Below are 18,847 nucleotides of genomic sequence, written 5' to 3'. Positions count from 1 at the left end.
TTTTTGACTTTATACAATACGTTGAGCTGGTTCAATCGAATATCAAGTCCATAAATGTTCATTAGATGTTTGAGGGTATTTTAATATTTAAAAAAAACTTTCATTCTCATTTCTGATTAAAAAAAGTGGAAGTTAGTTGTCCGTTGAAAACAGTCTTGGATTCACTTAATTGATTAGATATGATCTTGGATGGGAAACTAGTCCAAAACGATTTTTTCCAAGCTGAGCATACTTTTTCTAGACGAATAAATGTTGTTCATCTAATGTTATCAGGAGTAAAGAACATTTACATGCTTCCCATCTTTCTTTTTCGTGTTCCTTTTCGGCAGTACGTACCATCTGGATACCATCTGATGACCAATGACAATTTCCCGAGATTTTACATGTAACATTAAAATGACAGTTTCCCTTGACATGTGCGCATTGTGGTATGCGCTATGGAACGCGTGCACTTCTCCTTCACGAAAAGCTCAATTCCAAAAGTTTGCATTATACCGTATCAAAACGAGCTTTCAATTGCTGAACAGCAGTTCCTATATACAATCATGTTTCCATTCAGTTTTCCACAAAGGTAATGGCAAGCTCCGACCACTGAACCCTCGCCAACCGGACAAGTGACACGTTTCGAGAGTATATTTCGGCTGATTATATGCTTATGTTGAATGATATATCACCCATTCGTGAAACATACGCGTACCAGAGAGGAATAGTTGTACAATTTTGTGTAGATCAGGTGTATCGCCTCTATTTTACTTGATTCAGGAGCTTTACTTGAAGGAAAAAAATCGAATTCTTTGTCAGCCGTTTCTCAGTGATTTTCTCAACAAAAAGTGTTGTATGATAAATAAGCTTTGATTTTGTCGGAATGCATTTTTCAACATTCGCTACAATATGGTGGTCATAAAAGTGCTCATTTTCAAGAATCCTTAAGGAACCAACAATAGAATAAGTATTTGAGTCCGCACGGAAGATAGTGTAGTTAATTCAGAGAAATCAATGATTCTACGGAACTTCTGAAAAGAAGATTATATTGATTTTCTAGTATTCTCCCATACACACGTACCGCTGGTGGTTGATTTGCGTCAAAACACTTGTATCCCTTGTGTCATATATAAATCTCCGACTGCGTGTATATTTGAAGAAAAATAGGATTAACATCTGGTGCTACAACAAACATCCCTGCAATATGTTACTCAGATTGTATCATATTTTCGCGGGGTTGTTCCTGTGCTCTGCACTAGCCGTCATTAATGGGAAGCCATCATCCAACAATGTTTTTACAAGCTCCTTTCTGGTAAAATTCAAACGGAATGAAAACGCTCAACTGGCACAAGGAATAGCCGAACGGAATGGTTTTATTAATCTCGGAGTGGTAAGTAATCTTTTGCAAGAATGACTAAAAAGTCATTCTTGCAAAACCAAAAGTCATTCTTGCAAATCAAATACAATATTCGAATTTTTTATACATCGTATTACTCCGACGGAAACATTTCTGAATGGAATATCCAATTAAGTTACCGATGTCTGTTATAAAATCCTGTGACACGAAAATAATATCCAATGCTCTATTCTGCTTGCCAAATTCGTAATAGTTTACATATCTACGCACACACTTGGTTGTGAACATATGTTAGATATACTACTTATTTCTTTTAAACTTAAGAGGGTAGTGCACTATGAACACCATAAAAATTATGCGATTTCCGCGATGTTTTTCAACGAGAAAATGAACTACTATGATTAATCTTATAACACGGTTTTATTAAAAAAAAAAAAAAAAAAAAATATATATATATATATATATATATATATATATATATATATATATATATATATATATATATATATATATATATATATATATATATATATATATATATATATATATATATATACTCGCTGACCCGGCAAACGTTGTTTTGTCATAAACATTATTTGGTGAAAAATATACGTTAGCTGTTTCCAATATGGACGGCTAAATTTATAACTGCTAGAACCCGTTTTTATAAACCAAAGATACGCCAGACAACTTCATTGGAGGTGATGTACCGACGAATTTGGTAGCGCATTATTCCGTCGTTGTCATTTCATCGAGGAGAATTCACATCGGTATTCTGAATTTGAAACACAGCCATATTTGTTCACGGACTTGCAATTGTATTTATTGCTCTTCATCGATTTGCAGAACTCAACATTAGTATGAGCATTGAATGTTTAAATGTTTTGCTCAGCTGAGGCAAGTATGGTACTACCCAACGATTGTGAATGTTGATATTTGTGAATGGTTGTCCGCCATTATCAGTACTTCTTCGTTGATATATTGGACATCCGCCTACGCTTGCCCTCGTGTCGTTGGTGAAATCTTTGGGATAACGCTATGTACATTTTTCATCAAGGCGATAATAGTTTTAGATCGACACCGGGCCATGAATCATGTTTGTGGTAAAAGTATCTTACAGTCACTCATAATCCATCATTAGCAGACTCGAAAATAATTTTAAATTGTTAAAAATTGAATGGAAATTATTACTCGATGTTGTTTACATACTAAAGAGACATAGTCCTGACGCGTACTCTATAAATCTCTCTCCGATTTTTATCCATTTGCAGAGAATGTGTTATTCTATGACATATAACTCATATTAGAGCATATTTTCGTTTTTTTGGTAGGGTCTATTTTCATTATAATTGATGTTTTAAAAGCGTGTTTATTTCACCCGAATTTTCTCTCTCTTTTCGCACGGAACACGAAACACGAAGCTCAATGATATCTATATCGAATTGCATTTCAAGGTTGCTATATTCGCACAGCCCGATTATATAATATGGCGATCGGGTTGATGTTGTAACTGGTCATCGAAAATTTCATTTTTTGTTTGAACAAACGTGATGGTAATAGCAAAGGCATGGTCGGCGTTGCTCATGATAGCGTCTCGCAAGTGAATGTATTTTTCCTCACTGTTTATTGTGTCATAGGAATCGTAGTCGTTCGCTCTCTACCTCTCTACCGTTCGCAAGTAATTCTACGATCAGACAGCGAACGTAAGGAACTTTAGGAACGTTAGTATCATTGAAGAAGAAGATGTGTGTCAACGACGAACTCCAGATTATTGTTTCTTCTTCGAATCACGATTACTCGAGTCGCTGTGCAGTCTTCTACCAGGATTCCAGCAAAGTCTTCAACAACATGCGCATTGGATCTACACACATGTTCTCCAGTTTTATCAGGATTGATGATTGGTTGTCACCTTGGAATTCAAGCATGTATGATATGAAGAATTTAAATAATTGATTGTGCTCATTCAAAAAGGCTTCCAGTTCGCCGACAATGCACCTGGTTTTAACCGAACTGATGTTACTGGAGCATGTGTGGATGGTAGTTCGATGAAGCGAACGTAGCCATCTGTCATTGAACAACGTAAATATATATTTGTTCTGTTTGGAAAACTACGGGTCAATTATATATATATAGATATTTCTCAACCAACCAAAAAATTGTGTCAATTGGACTGATCCTGAATAGCTGTAATCGGTTTGTTGAACCCTTACAGCCAAAACCTTGTAAACTGATGGGAATTGTACAATTTTTCTAGTGGACCGATTTCTACCATTTTTACGTTATCTCGGATAAATTTCCTATCATCGCAGGATTTTCTCGAAATATTTATTTTTACAAAATGGTTTGTAAAAAAATTATTTTTTTTTTAATATAAAAAAAATCCTAAGTACGATGACAGGACATTTTGTGGAGAATTACTTCAAAATCGGATAGACCGTTCCAGAGGTAGAACTCCCATCGGTTTGCAAAACATGGTTCTGAGAAAAATGCGTTTCATATTTCGGATACATTTATTTCGTATTTTACATCGTATCTTCAGTCTGCAATTCCTGGACCGTAAAACTTTAGACTTTTGGTTGCATGCATCAATGTCACAAATCCACCAATTCAAAAATCAATCTAGATATATCCATTCTTTATATTGTTCGATAGCATTGGTAGCCAGAAGGATATCCATTCCCGCAAGCAACTGATGTGTGCGTTGCGCGAATTTTGCACGCGCTCCTTACGCAAAACATAGGTTCACTACTTGGTTTGTAACTTCGGAGCGGATCATCGGGCAAACTACAGTAAAGTAGACATCCCAGAGAACCTTTTAGGCTAAATTTTTTTCGTTTTTCCAAATGTTCATAATGTACTTCCCCCTTAAGTCATAAATGCGAAAAGTTAGCTCGGTAATCTAATCAGACAAGTTTCAGACAACGTCGCATCATGTTCACAGATCGCCGATATAGCTTCAGAGAAGAATCGATCTGTGGCCAAGTAGTGTACCTCAATTGTACCATCAAAAATGGAAATTGAATCAACAAAACGAGATTCCCAGCCATTAATATTTCATAAAATAAAAAGACTTTATGTGTTTTTTTCAGAAAATCTATCAAATAAAGGTCTGAAAGAAGAGTCGTTCACTTTTAGCGAGAATTACGTCACGTGCTGGCCTTCAATACCACCGGTTTATTGTTCAATATATGCAACTGTTAAAATGATAAATACTATACATCTACTTAATTGATTGACAGTCAAAGCTCTCTATAACAACAATCTTTATAGCGATAAATCTCTCTATAACGACATTTCCAAAGCTTCCTTCAAAATCACTTAGACATTCATTTCTTTATTGCGACATTTCCCTACAACGACCATTCCCTGTAGCGACAAATTTCTGCTCATACAAATCATTCTCTATTGCGACAATTTTCAATTTTACTCCACTCATAGTGTATGTGTCAATGTCAGTGCCCACGAACGTAAATAGTCTATGTTGTGTATTATAAGATTTAATCAACTTTGAACATCTGTTCACGCCCAACTGATTTAAATTTTCGGATACTTACAAAAACATAAATTTAAACCATAAAAGATGGGGGAAGCTTAATGAAACAAATTAATCGAAGAATTGTTGAATAAGAATCACGCCCTAGAATGAAATTGCATTAAATTTGCAATAAATTTAAAAAATAATGTATTGTTTGCGCAATTGTTATTTGGATAAAGCTTTTGATATTAAATTCAGGCAATAGCTTGAAGTATCGTTTGTTTCACTTCGAAAACATTCACTGCCCAACATGGGTTGAAATACACGAAAATTTTCAACGCCTAAAATAAATTGGACATAATTCAAAGGTTCGAAAAGGGTAGTAAAAAGACAAACATTGTCTAATGAATTCAATGTGCCGCACAATGCGAATTCATTCATCATAAATAATATGGACTACAGCCGTGAAAAGGGTAAGAATATTGGCTTCAATGAAAATCAATTGGTCAATTTTGTCTGGCGATGATAATGGCGAAAAAAAATTAATCATTTATTAAATCAGGGCTTGGCGGAGCATTCAACAATGAAACTATAAGCTCATCAGCAAGCAGAAACTTAGAATCTGTAGTTACAGATTATCCATTTTTGGGATTCATGTAGAATTTACAGATTTTTTATTCAAACAACGTTCCAATATTAGTTATGGCTTGATGACAATAATAATATTTTTTTCCACCCTCACAAATTTTATTCATTGAATCTTTTGAATCAGAAGAGTCATTATATTCTGACATTCATATGTAACGTGATGTCCTGCCTTCACATGTTCGATTTAAGGCAAAGCAATCCAAAAGTCTGCGCCATCGGTTAGCGGTATAGTTAATAAATAACACTGTTCGCCTTTCTCTTACTAAAGCACTTACTAAAAACATGTAGATTTTGAACATCATCTAAAGCACTTACTAAAAACATGTAGATTTTGAACATCATCTAACGAAGCCAAATATATCCACATTGGTGTTGAAGTTGTACAAACAGAAGCCACTGAACTGGGTGAGAGCAGGAAAATAACTTTTAAGACTATTTGCGGAATCGTGAAACCTTTGAACGACGAAAGCTCGAATAAAAAATATTAATTTAAATAAAAACATACCCGATTAATTTATTTAGAAAGAGGAAATTCTATTACAACCTTTCCGTATCCTAGGCAATGGTCATATGCTATGATATATACTAATACTAAATAATACTAAAGCTGAGATTATTTTTCAAAATTGTTCTTAAAGATTTCAATGCAAATATCAATACAGATTTCCTGAAAAAAGAAACAAGATGAAAGGATTTTTTAGATAAAAAACACAGATTTTATTGTTGCAACCTTGGGAGAGCTAATATTTATACATTGTGAATTTATTTTACATAAAGTGGGTTAAACTGGAACACATATAAAAAAACTGGATGAAACTGGATGATATTTAAAAAAAATGGAACATTTTAGGATTTAACTGTTTTACTGGATCGAAAAAAAACTGGAAGAATCCAGTTTAAATTAAAACATTGGCTGCCTATGACCATAAACAAACTGTGAAATGAAATTAGAATCATTTCAACGACTCGTTGACCATATTTTCTGAACCATGTTTTGCCTATTATTAAGAAGTTGAACAAAATACTCTAAACTGAAACACCCAAATTCTTATGGCAATCCTGTTTACAACACGATCACATTGTTGAGAGTAGATCCATCGGTTTTGGAGATGTAGCATATTGAGACTCTTCACGCTGTAGTTATCTGATAAGAAACTTGTGTTCTGCTTCCTTTCTTCGTATATAGTCCTGAACATTAAAAGAAGAAAAAAATCTCACATAACTCTGAGAAAAAGCATTTGAAAATTGTAAAATCAATTCTTAGCTTTGAGAAAAACTGTTGACTGATCGGTGACCCAGACCTGATTTGTGTTTAGTGAACGAATGAACAAAGCAGTAAATACGAGCGGGTAAGTTAAAAAAATCTTAAGCCGACATTTCATGCAGTCTATGGACGAACGCACACTACACAAAGTCTTTTTATTGAAACAACACGATGTGTCAATTCATCCCTTTTTCATAGTGTCGACTTATATCAACCAAACTATCAACCAATGGATTAGTGCGGATTACCCTTCAATGTTGCACCTGTAGGCCTTGCTTTCATGTCAATGCACTGTTCTGAACAAGCATTTTAAAATGCATGGTTTGGTCGCGAACAGTTCGCACGAAAGTAGAGCTCTAACTGGCGATTTATCGTAGTAAAAATGTAATATTTATAACATATGCATTGAAAAATGGGCGAATGAGGGAGTGTGATGGAAAAAAAATATTATTCAATGGACCAATTTTTCCTTAAATTCCAAGTTTATTGAGTGTTCTACAAAAATACTTCGACGCCCTTATCATTTGATTTGCAGTAGCCATGGCGAAAGCTACGAAATTGCAGCCATACTCGTCGCTCTGTTTGTACTGCCAACTCCACCCCACAGCGAAGAAGTCGATCCGGCATTTAAAACATCCTCTCCCTTCTAGAGAATGGTGAGAGCGTTGAACGGAAGCCTAGTTCCGGCCGCACGACAGTGTTGCAAACTCTTAAAGTACAGCCGAAGCTAAAGAAGAAGAGATCAAGGGAGTCTCATCGGAAACATACAGTACGAAGTGCCTGCCGGAAGTTGCCCCCTTCATCAAGAAATATCACCCGAAGGAAAATGTGGTCTTTTGGTCGGACCTAGTTTCAGCCCATTATGCCAAAAAATCACTGGAAGAGATGGACGAGCGTAAGGTAAACGTTGTACCGAAAGCCGCCAACCCTCCCAACTTCTCCCAGCTGCGACCAATAGAACATTTTTGGGCGAACCTCAATTGGAGGATCTACGAGGATCAGTTGATCACTAATGCCATGAGAGAATTGAAGAAAATGCTAACATCCATCTTTTTATCGAACATGGCTAATGTTCTTGCCAACTTCCGTAAGCCTGCTTGACAGGGCATCGAAACATTTTCATATAACGCCACATAAATGTATTATGTGTACCGGTAAGTTTCTCCGGTTTTACAACAAATGGCGTAACTTGATTATTATTCTAGTGAATAAAATTTCCAGACATTTGTTGGAAAGCTACTGTCTTGCACGTCTTATATGTCAGTATATGTCAAAAAGTTGAAGCGTAAACAACATAGTTTTTTGCCACTTCGAATATGTCGAATTTCGTACCAACGGGAGTGTTTTTGCGGGGAATGTTACTTCATTACTTCAATATGAAGAAAAAAGCTGCGGAAAGTCATCGCATCAACCTGAGCGAACGTGTCAGACGTGTTTGAAGATGAAGAATTGGAGGCTTTACTCGATCAAGATCCATAACAAACGCAACAAGAACTTGCAGATACACTTGGAGTAGCTCAGCAAACCATATCCGATCGTTTAAAAGCAATAGGAATGATATGAAACATAGGACATTGGGTGCCGTATTTTTTTTCTCTATTATAGTGACTTTCAACACATTCCGGCTGGTTCGTCACTTTTATTTCTATTTTTTGGAAGAATGTCGGGAGTGAGAATTGAACACGTGATCTCTGCGTGAGAGGTATGGATTTTACCACTGCGCCAGATCGCCTCCACAAGGATGCCGTATGAATTGAAGCCACGAGATGTTGAACACCGTTTTTTTACGTGCGAACAACTGCTACAACAGCATAAAAGAAAGGGTTTTTTGCATCGAATCGTTACTGGCGATGGAAAGTGGGTCCATTACGACAATCCTAAACACCAGGGAACGTATGGATACCCCGGCCATACATCAACATCGACGGCCGCGCGGAGTATTCACGGCCAAAAGGTTATGCTGTCTATTTGGTGGAACCAGCTGGATGTGGTGTACTATGAGCTGCTAAAACCGAATGAAACTATTACGGGGGACCTCTACCGATGACAATTCATGCGTTTGAGCCGTGCGCTGAAGAAAAAACGTCCACAATACGAGTAATCGGATGGAGCAATCTCTTGAGCGGAACAATCTCCGTCCGATTACTACCTTTTTCGATCAATGCAACATGGCCTGGTTGACCAGCACTCCTCCAATTTTGTTGAAGTCAAAAATAATCAAAGGGATCCGTGAATTGCGAGAAAGATGGGAAAGTAGTGACTAGCGATGGACAATACTTTGAATATTGAAAATTTGTAACCATTTTTGCAGAATAAAGCAATGATTTAAAAAAAACGAAGAAACTTACCAGCATACCTATTAGTATTTAAAGAAAATTTGGTTTCAACTTCTCAGTCTCATCCGATAGTGTATCGCGCATAACAATAGTTTTTCAAAACAAAAATTTACTCCTCTCTATAGAGTAATCTAATAGTCTTTGAATTAAATTTCAAATTTTCAGCTCCCTGGTAGCTCCGGAAGAGAATATCACTTCAAGCACACAGGATTGCCCCATGCTAGAACCCGTCGTAGCATAACACACGTCCGCGTATTGAAAAAGCATCCACTGGTACCTATGAAACCCAGTGCGATGATAAAAATTAACTTCATAACATTTTTCTAGGTACAAACTGCTATTCAACAAGTTGGATTCAAACGCGTTAAACGCGGTATGCGCCCTGCTATCCCTGCCGTATTCATTCCGGACAAAACAGATCCTAACGTGGGAAAAACACCAACCGATCCTTATTTTCCGATGCAATGGTACCTACGCAATACTGGTCAAAACGGTGGAAAACCTCGTCTCGATCTCAACGTGCAGGCAGCATGGGATCAAGGAATAACAGGGAAAAACGTTACCACAGCTATTATGGATGACGGTATGCGATAAATATATAGTTGTTGTGAACGATGAATGACTTCAGATGTGAAGGATGAATGGATGAATGAATGGCTACTGGATAAAAAATAGAAACGTATTACGATATAATTATGTTATGTTGTTATATGCTTCTGTTTCTTAATCATACAATGGACTATATTAGTCCAACATCGATGCTACTGCTTATACTAGAGATATTATATAAAGATGTATGATAAAACTTGCTTTTCAGGCTTTTTTATATATATCGAGTCCATAGTCCAGTTTTTAACATAAATTCCGGGTTTCATGCGTTTTCTTGCCAAAAATTTGTCGGAAAACGACCTTAACCTTAATTGAGATTAATTCTTTGGTCTGTAAACTCTTCATAGTACTCGGTAAAAGTTTCTGGTACCTCATTGAAAACTTGCTGTACAACTTCCATGCGCCCGTTTTGGCAACTAAATTATGTTTTAGAGTTCATTTTGGTTATTTAGTTTCAAAAAAAGAATGAAAACTCACTCACTCGGTCGAAATCTACAGAGACAAGAATGAATAGCATTGTATTATTAGCAACTTGAGCAATCGAGGGCGCTAGATTAGCGCTACTTGTTCGGCCACGACAAATGCTTCGATTCATTCTAATCAAAGAAAGTTTAATGGGACAAATTTCCAATAACACATAATTTTATTGACCATATAAGAAAAATATTTCGACGGCCTGTCGGGCGGCCTTCCTGTGGTTGTTGTCGAAAACAGATTTGTTGGCATGATTTTCTATTCTTTCCTAAATTTATTTATTAGTTCCTCTTCGTTTTCGACACGAAATTGTTGGAGTAGACCCTCCGCTCTAGGTTTGCACAGAAATTCTCGATAAGGCGTAACTGGGGAACGTTCGGAGGGTTGGCGGACTTCGGAACAACGTCGATTTCAAGCGGTTCATCTCCTCCGGCGACTTCCTCGGGTAATGGGTGAAGCGGAACCAAGCATCTTCTTTGGGAACTTCATGTTGTTACGGTTTAAAAATAAAACCGGAACAAAATTAAATTATTTAAAATTTAATAAGAACCGAATGAAACAAAAAAAAAAATTAAAACCAACAATAATTAACCAACACTAATTTAACTGCTATAAATGCCTACCCATGTTGAAGACAATGCATGCTGTCAAAGAAAAGAAAACAAATAGTCAAAATTAACAGCAAAAATCTTGGAACCGTTTGGGATATTTCCGGACTACAAATGACTGTAGGTTGAAGGAATTCTACTCCTTCCCAGCGCACGGACCGTCGGAGGAATCGAATCGTGATAGATTCAAGAAGAGAAATTCTAAAAGTGAAGTGCGAGAGAAAATAGTGGATGGAGAAGCTACTGTTCCCGGGAACCGTCCACGACGGGCGGCATCCACCCTTCTCGCTATAATACCGACGGAGAAGATACCTAAAGAATATGCCGGTGGTCAGCGAACCCCCACCGTTATCGCTGCTCCACACGCACACAAGTGAGTCGGTTCAACGTTTTGGAGGCCAGTACGGTGAGGTCTGGTAGAGCCTGGCCCCCGCTCATCGTACCTGGACCGATGAGACCGCCTCTGTGCGCAGGCATCGTGCGTGAGTAACAAAACCCAAACCTACCTCTCTCTCCTAATCTATACTTACCTGGATACACTCACCTGGATTCCTGCTCGGCCGCATTGATTGACTAACCAATAACCTGAAAAAAAAGAAAATATAATAAAATTCAAATGCACTTACCATTTTCTTCCTATTAAAAGTCGACTCCAATCAATATAACGATTCTACATTCTTGATCGTGAGTCTGCTCCGTTCTTGGTTGAATGCCGACCCTGAGGTTAACTTCCATGATAATGTTCTTCTTCGCAATGTTTTTTTTTTTTACTGTCTGGTCCGTTGTTCCGACTTCATGGCCACAGACCGAAACGATTTAGAAACCTTTCCCTCCATCTTCTGCTTTAGCTTCAGCTGCAGTCTAAGCTCGCGTAGCACCGTCGGACGACCGGAACCAGGCTTCCGTTCAATGCTCTAATTTTTTTTCCAAAATGTATATATTTTTATCAAGACTCATATGGCGCTGGCCTGGCGGAGCCGGGAGTTCAATATTTTTAAAATTTCTTTTCGCATCTGTGTTAGTAATATGTAACCGATTACTCGCTGTTAGCTCGAGGTTAGTATTACAAAGTGTTCTCATGATTGGGACTTTGTAGTCTCCAATGCTCTGTACGTGTGCATGACACGGGATACTTTCTATTTGGATGTAGCTGACCATTAATCAGCAACGCTGTACCCCATATCTAGCATGGTGCATCTTTCTCGACTCTAGGAATCCAAGGTAGAATGGTTACTAGCCGTCACAATCATCAGCTCCTGTAGAGTTGTCATGAACGTACAATCCTCAGCTCTTGGTGAATGATCAGTGGCCTGCACAACCTTTGGCCCGTGTATCTGTAAAGAGTTTGTGTATGTATTGCCGCGAATAAGTAAAAGTTTATAGTTCTCCAGAACTGTGAGAATACTTTGGATACTGGAACGAGCCTATCCGGTGGACTCAAAGTACTTGACGATGTAGGAAGGCTGCCCGACAGGGCGTCGAAATATTTTTCTAAGATAATCAATAGAATTATGTTTTATGGGAAACTTGTCTCATTACATTATATTTTTAAAATTTGTCCATGTTGGCGTAGGACTACGTATTTCATTTCTATACTGGGGTGTAAATTCAAAGTTTTGAAAACGAAAGCATTACACCGGAGAACGAGATTTTGAGCGCTAAGAGCTCATAAACAACTGAACGAAATGGTATAGTAAACACTTCATTCGAAAGATGAAATGTCTACGCGTTATATTATTGTTACTTTTTGATCCAAAAACTAGTTTCAATAGCATCAAAACAGGCTATTGAAATCACCGAACATAAGCGAGCGCTGCTCGGAAATCCACTCAATTATAATTGAACAGCGATTGGAGCATGTTGTCGCGAAGCTAACTTCGTTCATCATGAAAGCGCTGATGAACGGTGTCACCAAGAGCTTGTTTTTGCACCTTAGGTCAGAAGGGAATCCATCAGGAGGAGAGTGATGTCAGTGAAAAGACGACCAACAAAGTAACAGTATCGAAAACTGGTTCCGCTTGAGGCATCGGAGCAGCCGACACACACACATATACCCGCGCAATTCTTTTCGTTTGGTTGTTATCCAGTTAGCATTAACCACTGGTGGGCATCGAGCATTGAGATGAATCCGGAAAGATGTTATCATTGCTGAAAAATAATCTGTCAGTTGTCCCTTGGAAACAACCTTGCGATTATACCACAGATATAACCCACTTTTTTTAATGCAAACGTTATATTCGAAACAGTCTGCGTACATGAACCCTTACTTATAACTTAGTGTTATTGCATTTTTGTTGTTAAATCATAACGGCTCGTGTTTCAAATAAAACATCTTTTAATTGCATCATTTTAGGTGTTGATTACATGCATCCAGATCTGAAATTCAATTATGTAAGTACTTCACTTTCATCTGTTTGATATGGCTTAACAACATTTTTTTACAGAATGCAGAAGCTAGTTATGATTTTAGTAGTAATGATCCATATCCATATCCGCGTTATACAGATGACTGGTTCAATAGGTGAGTTACAATGATGTTGCCAGAGTCGCAAAAGAAATATAAAACTAATCTATTTTCAGCCACGGAACTCGATGCGCAGGAGAAGTAGCGGCCGCCAGGGATAACGGAATTTGTGGAGTTGGTGTTGCCTATGATTCAAAAATCGCTGGTATACGAATGTTGGATCAACCATACATGACAGACTTGATTGAAGCTAATTCAATGGGTCATGAGCCCCACAAAATACATATATACAGTGCTTCGTGGGGTCCTACTGATGATGGCAAAACGGTCGATGGTCCACGGAATGCCACAATGCGAGCCATTGTCCAAGGAGTAAATGAAGGACGGAACGGGCTCGGTAATATCTATGTTTGGGCATCGGGTGATGGCGGGGAAGAGGACGATTGCAACTGCGATGGATATGCTGCATCCATGTGGACTATTTCAATAAACAGCGCAATCAACGATGGACAGAATGCTCATTACGATGAAAGTTGCAGTTCAACACTTGCTAGCACTTTTAGTAATGGTGCGAAGGATCCAAATACAGGCGTGGTATGTTTTTTATGCTGTTCAATTGAATCTATAAATTTTCGTCTTCATATAACCTGTGGAGTTCCTAAAGGTACTCCATTTATAAAAACTCCGAGAACAAAAAATATGATAGACATGAGAATAAGACAAGATTGTAGTGTTGACATGGGACTAGGAAATAATTGTATTTATTTCGCTTATTTTGTCACTTTTGATATTATTTCAAAATAAAACGAAATCTAAAATTTTATAGAAGCTTCTGAAAATGATTGATTAAATCGTGTCGCCTTCACGAAAACAATGAACACAATTGCTCAACCGTCTATTCAAGGCATTGAAGACTTCAAAAGCTTCCTTTGTTTCTAGTTTGAAGCTTTAAAATTCGCTCGTTTTTAGATTCTAAAAGGTCATCTGTAAATCTACTCTTAACTTAGAGAGAATCTATCAACTAGTCGTTGGTCCGGGTGTGTAGTCACCGCTCCAAACGTCGAACAAAAATTGTTTGTGCATGTCTAAGCAGCATTCCGAGTCAAATGATCTAGATGCGAACAAACCGCACGGAACCAGAGAAGCAACTGGCGAAAATTGTGCCTCCTTCTTTCTTCTTCTTCTATCTTTGTCCATTTGTTTTCAATAGTTATACGTATAACTTAATTGTATCAATCGAAACTTATCGGCACTTTCTTGAACAAGGCGACCACTGATCTGTATGGTAAATGTACCACCACACATTCTGGCACCAGCGCTGCAGCACCCGAGGCAGCGGGAGTTTTCGCTCTAGCTCTGGAAGCCAAGTTGGTTAACATTCGATAGAAAACCAAGTGTTCGAAATAACGTTCATTCTGTTCTTAGCCCATCCCTAACATGGCGTGATATTCAACATCTGACCGTACTAACATCAAAGAGGAACTCATTGTTTGACGCCAAAAATCGTTTCCATTGGACTATGAACGGGGTCGGTTTGGAATTTAATCATCTATTCGGCTTTGGCGTATTAGATGCTGGAGCAATGGTTTCTTTAGCTAAAAAATGGCGTACTGTTCCACCTCGCTACCATTGCGAAGCCGGTGCTATCATAGACGTTCAGTATGTAATTTTCTTGAGATATACAAAAAACATGGTTAATGATATTTACATAATCCACAGCCAAATTCCATCCACAGGGTCGTTGAAGTTGCATATTAAAACTGATGCTTGCAGAGGGTCCGACACGGAAGTTCGTTATTTGGAACATGTACAGGCTGTTATCACCGCAAATGCAACAAGAAGAGGAGAATTAGAATTTTTCGTCACGTCTCCGATGGGTACAAGGTGCTACATTACTATGCGTTCAATTACATTATTGTTTTACATGATTTTGTTTCTGTTCTTCCAGGTCAATGATTCTCAGTCGCCGTTCTAACGATGATGATCGTAGAGATGGCTTTACTAAATGGCCCTTTATGACTACACATACCTGGGGAGAATATCCATACGGCACATGGCTGTTAGAGGTACTAGAAATTTTATCTACTATATACAATTTTAATTGCACCTTGTCAACCTCAATTTTTTAAACTCATAAACAAACATCATTCAAATTTTTACGGATAGACAATTGTTACCATCATTTATTTACTTTTATTATTTTGACCAAAAGACCTGAACATGAGTACCCATATGGAAAATCGACTTGAATCTATATTAAATTAGCTGTATCCTGCCACGCTTTGTTGTGGCACATTGTAGGTGCATGGTTGAGTTCAAATTTTCAGAGAGAGAATCTTTTTCAATAATAAATGTGTCAAATGAAAGTCAAAGGACGTTGAAAAGCGATTAAACATGCGACACACTCTTAATGCGTACTTGTAACACTGTAATACAGCCAAATTGATCTTAAACGGTCCTCATAGTTAGGAAGTTTTGAGGGATTTTTTTTAGACTATCTATTCCATACACAGGTTTATTGGTTGGTTGACTCAAGTGGAATCTAACTTCACGGACAGTGGAAACGATCTGGCGTAGTGGTAATATCCATACTTCTCACTCTAAAAGTCACGAGTTCAATTCTCACTCACGACATTCTTCCAAAATGGAAGGAAAAAGTGACGAACTAGCCAGCTGTGACTATCTCACTGACTACATCTGTATTCAGTCGGAAATGACTTCTGGCTTCTTCACGCAGTTCCTTCACCAAAACGACTAAACAGTCAGTCGTGCGTTTAGTCGCTATCTCCCTCTACCGACTCGACTATATCATTTCTTCTTCCCAGTCAAATTGTCTTCATTGCATTCTTGAAGTGACTTCCCCCAAAATGAATTCGTTCCTCTCTCTACCATGTATCATGTATGCATACATCGATGTTTGAGTTCAACGTAGTTTGACATACGCTACAGGTGAGCTAGATTTTTTTGTATCGTTATTTACTAATACTTACGCGAGGACCTTTATAGCATACTTGATAAATGTCTAAGTTCGTTAGTTTTAGTTCACGATGGATAGACAATAAACCGTTCATTGATGGGGTAACTACTTTTTTGCATCAGAAATCCAGTTTTCGTTCCTCTCTATATGGACGTAAATATAAGTTTGCGTACGCGGGTAACAATTTCGTTCCTAGGGGGGGTAGAAATGTCGATTGAAGTCAGTTGAATGAAGAGGCAGATTTGTATTCATTAGTCGCGTCAGTCAGAATAACCACTGACTGGACTAGTTCATCAGTCATCCTCGCTAGTCAACGCACTCAATTAATTTTCATTGATGACGACTGCCAAAGCAGTTCTAGTCGAAATGAAACTACTGAGAGTAGAGTTGGTATTCATTTTTCACCTTCGAAGATTTCGGGCCTTGCTTCTGACACAAGAAGCTGACCGTCGCACATCCAAAGATGGCTGAGTGCTTCAACAAGATGCTATGTGACCCACACAATCTACCCATGGTGCCACCTTCCTACTCTCGAAAGACAGCAACACATCGAACCCATCAAAGTACAAACCGCTAACGTGCCTATCGAGTATGTACAAACTATTTAGCAGCGTCATAACCGCATGTATTTTTGCCCACTGTGAACAACATCATATCATCGCAGAAAAGCAGAAAGAATGCAAGAAAAATACGCATGGCTGCAAAGACCAGGACATCATCGACGCAGCCATAGTCGGACAAGCGGAATACAATCAGTGGAACCTAAGTATGGCCTATATAATTATATAAGCTATAGCAGGGGTTCTCAAACTATGTTGGGAAATAGACCCCTATTCCAGAATTAAGTGATACCTCGGACCCCTACAGCCAAAATTAAAAAAAGAATAGTCCTAGTTTTAGTCTCATTCACACAAAATTCTTACTAATTTAAAGACTTTGCGGTTGATTAACCTGTTATAAGGCCGTAACAACTATATTGCCATCCATAGAAGTTTTCTTCGCACTTGAAATATCATTTTGATATTTTGCTGAACACGTTGAGAGCCACGGTTTTATAGCGACTCTATGGAAATTTTTAAACGTATTAGGGTCATCGTTTCTTTTCGTAGTGAAAGGTATTTTTGTTCAAAAGGGAATGCTTATAAGCTTATATGCTTAGAAGTTTTTCACTGGAAGCGTTCTATTTAGGATCTACTATGTAATTTCTTTAAGTTTATTAAATCAAAAATTGTGTATTTGATAAAAAAAATTCAAATTTTATATTTTTTCATTGTAAGTCTATATGAAAAAAAAATTCAATGCACTAGATATATTGTTTTAAATTTTGTATAACCAATGGTACAACGCCTCCAAGGCAGCGGCAAGCAGTGTTTTTAGGGTTAACGGGCAGTGGCAACTATATTGCCACCAATTTTTTCAACCGTTTCAATAGTTTATTTTTTATCAAAGATAATGTGTTCTTCCTCATGTAAAGATTACGATCTCTGAAGTTTGAGTCGTTCTCTTGCCTAGTTTCCACGACCTTATAAAGAGTTAAGCCAGGATTGCTAGGCGTATAGAACAGAAATCTGGATGTTGGAAAATCAAAAGTCTGGATTTGTCTGGATTTTGTCGACATTGTGTATATTTAATTGCGAATTTTATTGAATGTTTTCACAAGAGCGTCGTTTGATGTTTGTGGGAGCGGACACGGTTTGCTGACGAGCAATGACAAATGAAGTGTCTTTCTCAAGGCAGATGAAGAAGGAGTTTAGATTGAGTTTGTTCACAAGGGACCTCCTCAGAAACTTCAAAAATTTAAAGTATCTATAATTCAACACAATCAAACAATCAACATTTTTACGTCTGATGTGTAAAACATGGTTTAACTGTTTTTTTTTTTATCATATATCGACACATTACACTTAAATTTGATGGTTGCAGACATGTGCACCGAACCACTTTCATCGGTGTTCAGTAAATTTTTGGGATGAATTTTCTCAATTACGGGAATACCGTTTCGCCCCCACGGGCATTTGTGGCTAGAACTGCAGCCTAAAACATGATTACGTTGGTTCGATCATCCGAAGAAGAGTCTGAACAAACAACAGTGCGCAGCTCTCTGAATTCCTCATCAATTGGCTGAATCATTTCTCTGGGAACCATATCATGAAAAAAATCAGTAAGCGGCAGAATGGTTTGATGTTTTCTTCTGTTGACATTGGACGGCTCAGATTGATGGTCAGATTTATCAGAACCGAGTCGTTGAAGTTGATGTTGATGCATTACATTACCCATAAATTCGTTGAGCCAATCAACAGATATTTTTCCATCGTTTACGCACTCTCTAATGAGTAGTTCAGTCGTTGTCCCAACTTACACATTTTTCAAGCTCTCGTAATTTTATTGATCAAACGCAACTTTATTCAGATATTTTAGCATTTGTATGAACTCATTTGTGAAAACAAAAATCCAATACCGTGCGGAAAAGTGAAATTCTCGAATGAAGAATCGGTAGGAATCTCACTTTGAAATAGCTTGTTGTTAATCACTTTGAGTATGTACGACAAAAATGTTCAATAAATATTAGTCTACCACTTTGGCGTTATCAACATGATAAATATGTTTCACAAATCCAGAGTAGATTCGGAGTGGTTCATTTCTGTCAAGCTCT

The 18,847-nt window shown here is 37.7% G+C and overlaps 1 protein-coding gene across 3 annotated transcripts in view; it reads left to right on the top strand.

The window, feature by feature from the left end:
* The first annotated feature begins 505 nt into the window (after positions 1-505).
* Positions 506-18,847, top strand: part of LOC129766153 (neuroendocrine convertase 2) — a 65,435-nt gene continuing 47,093 nt past the window's right edge. For all 3 annotated transcript variants that reach the window (XM_055766630.1, XM_055766625.1, XM_055766620.1), the window contains exons 1-10: positions 506-1,372; positions 9,228-9,339; positions 9,394-9,645; positions 13,107-13,144; positions 13,198-13,274; positions 13,334-13,811; positions 14,484-14,584; positions 14,643-14,876; positions 14,937-15,101; positions 15,166-15,283. In XM_055766630.1, coding sequence (XP_055622605.1) covers positions 1,187-1,372; positions 9,228-9,339; positions 9,394-9,645; positions 13,107-13,144; positions 13,198-13,274; positions 13,334-13,811; positions 14,484-14,584; positions 14,643-14,876; positions 14,937-15,101; positions 15,166-15,283 — 1,761 coding nt within the window. In that variant the 5' untranslated portion in view covers positions 506-1,186. The remainder of the gene's footprint in view (positions 1,373-9,227; positions 9,340-9,393; positions 9,646-13,106; positions 13,145-13,197; positions 13,275-13,333; positions 13,812-14,483; positions 14,585-14,642; positions 14,877-14,936; positions 15,102-15,165; positions 15,284-18,847) is intronic.

The sequence above is a fragment of the Toxorhynchites rutilus genome, chromosome 1, assembly GCF_029784135.1.
Source record: "Toxorhynchites rutilus septentrionalis strain SRP chromosome 1, ASM2978413v1, whole genome shotgun sequence".
Taxonomy (NCBI): Eukaryota; Metazoa; Arthropoda; class Insecta; order Diptera; family Culicidae; genus Toxorhynchites; species Toxorhynchites rutilus.
Note: the sequence above shows the minus strand (reverse complement) of the source record. Positions and strands in the feature narration are given on the sequence as shown.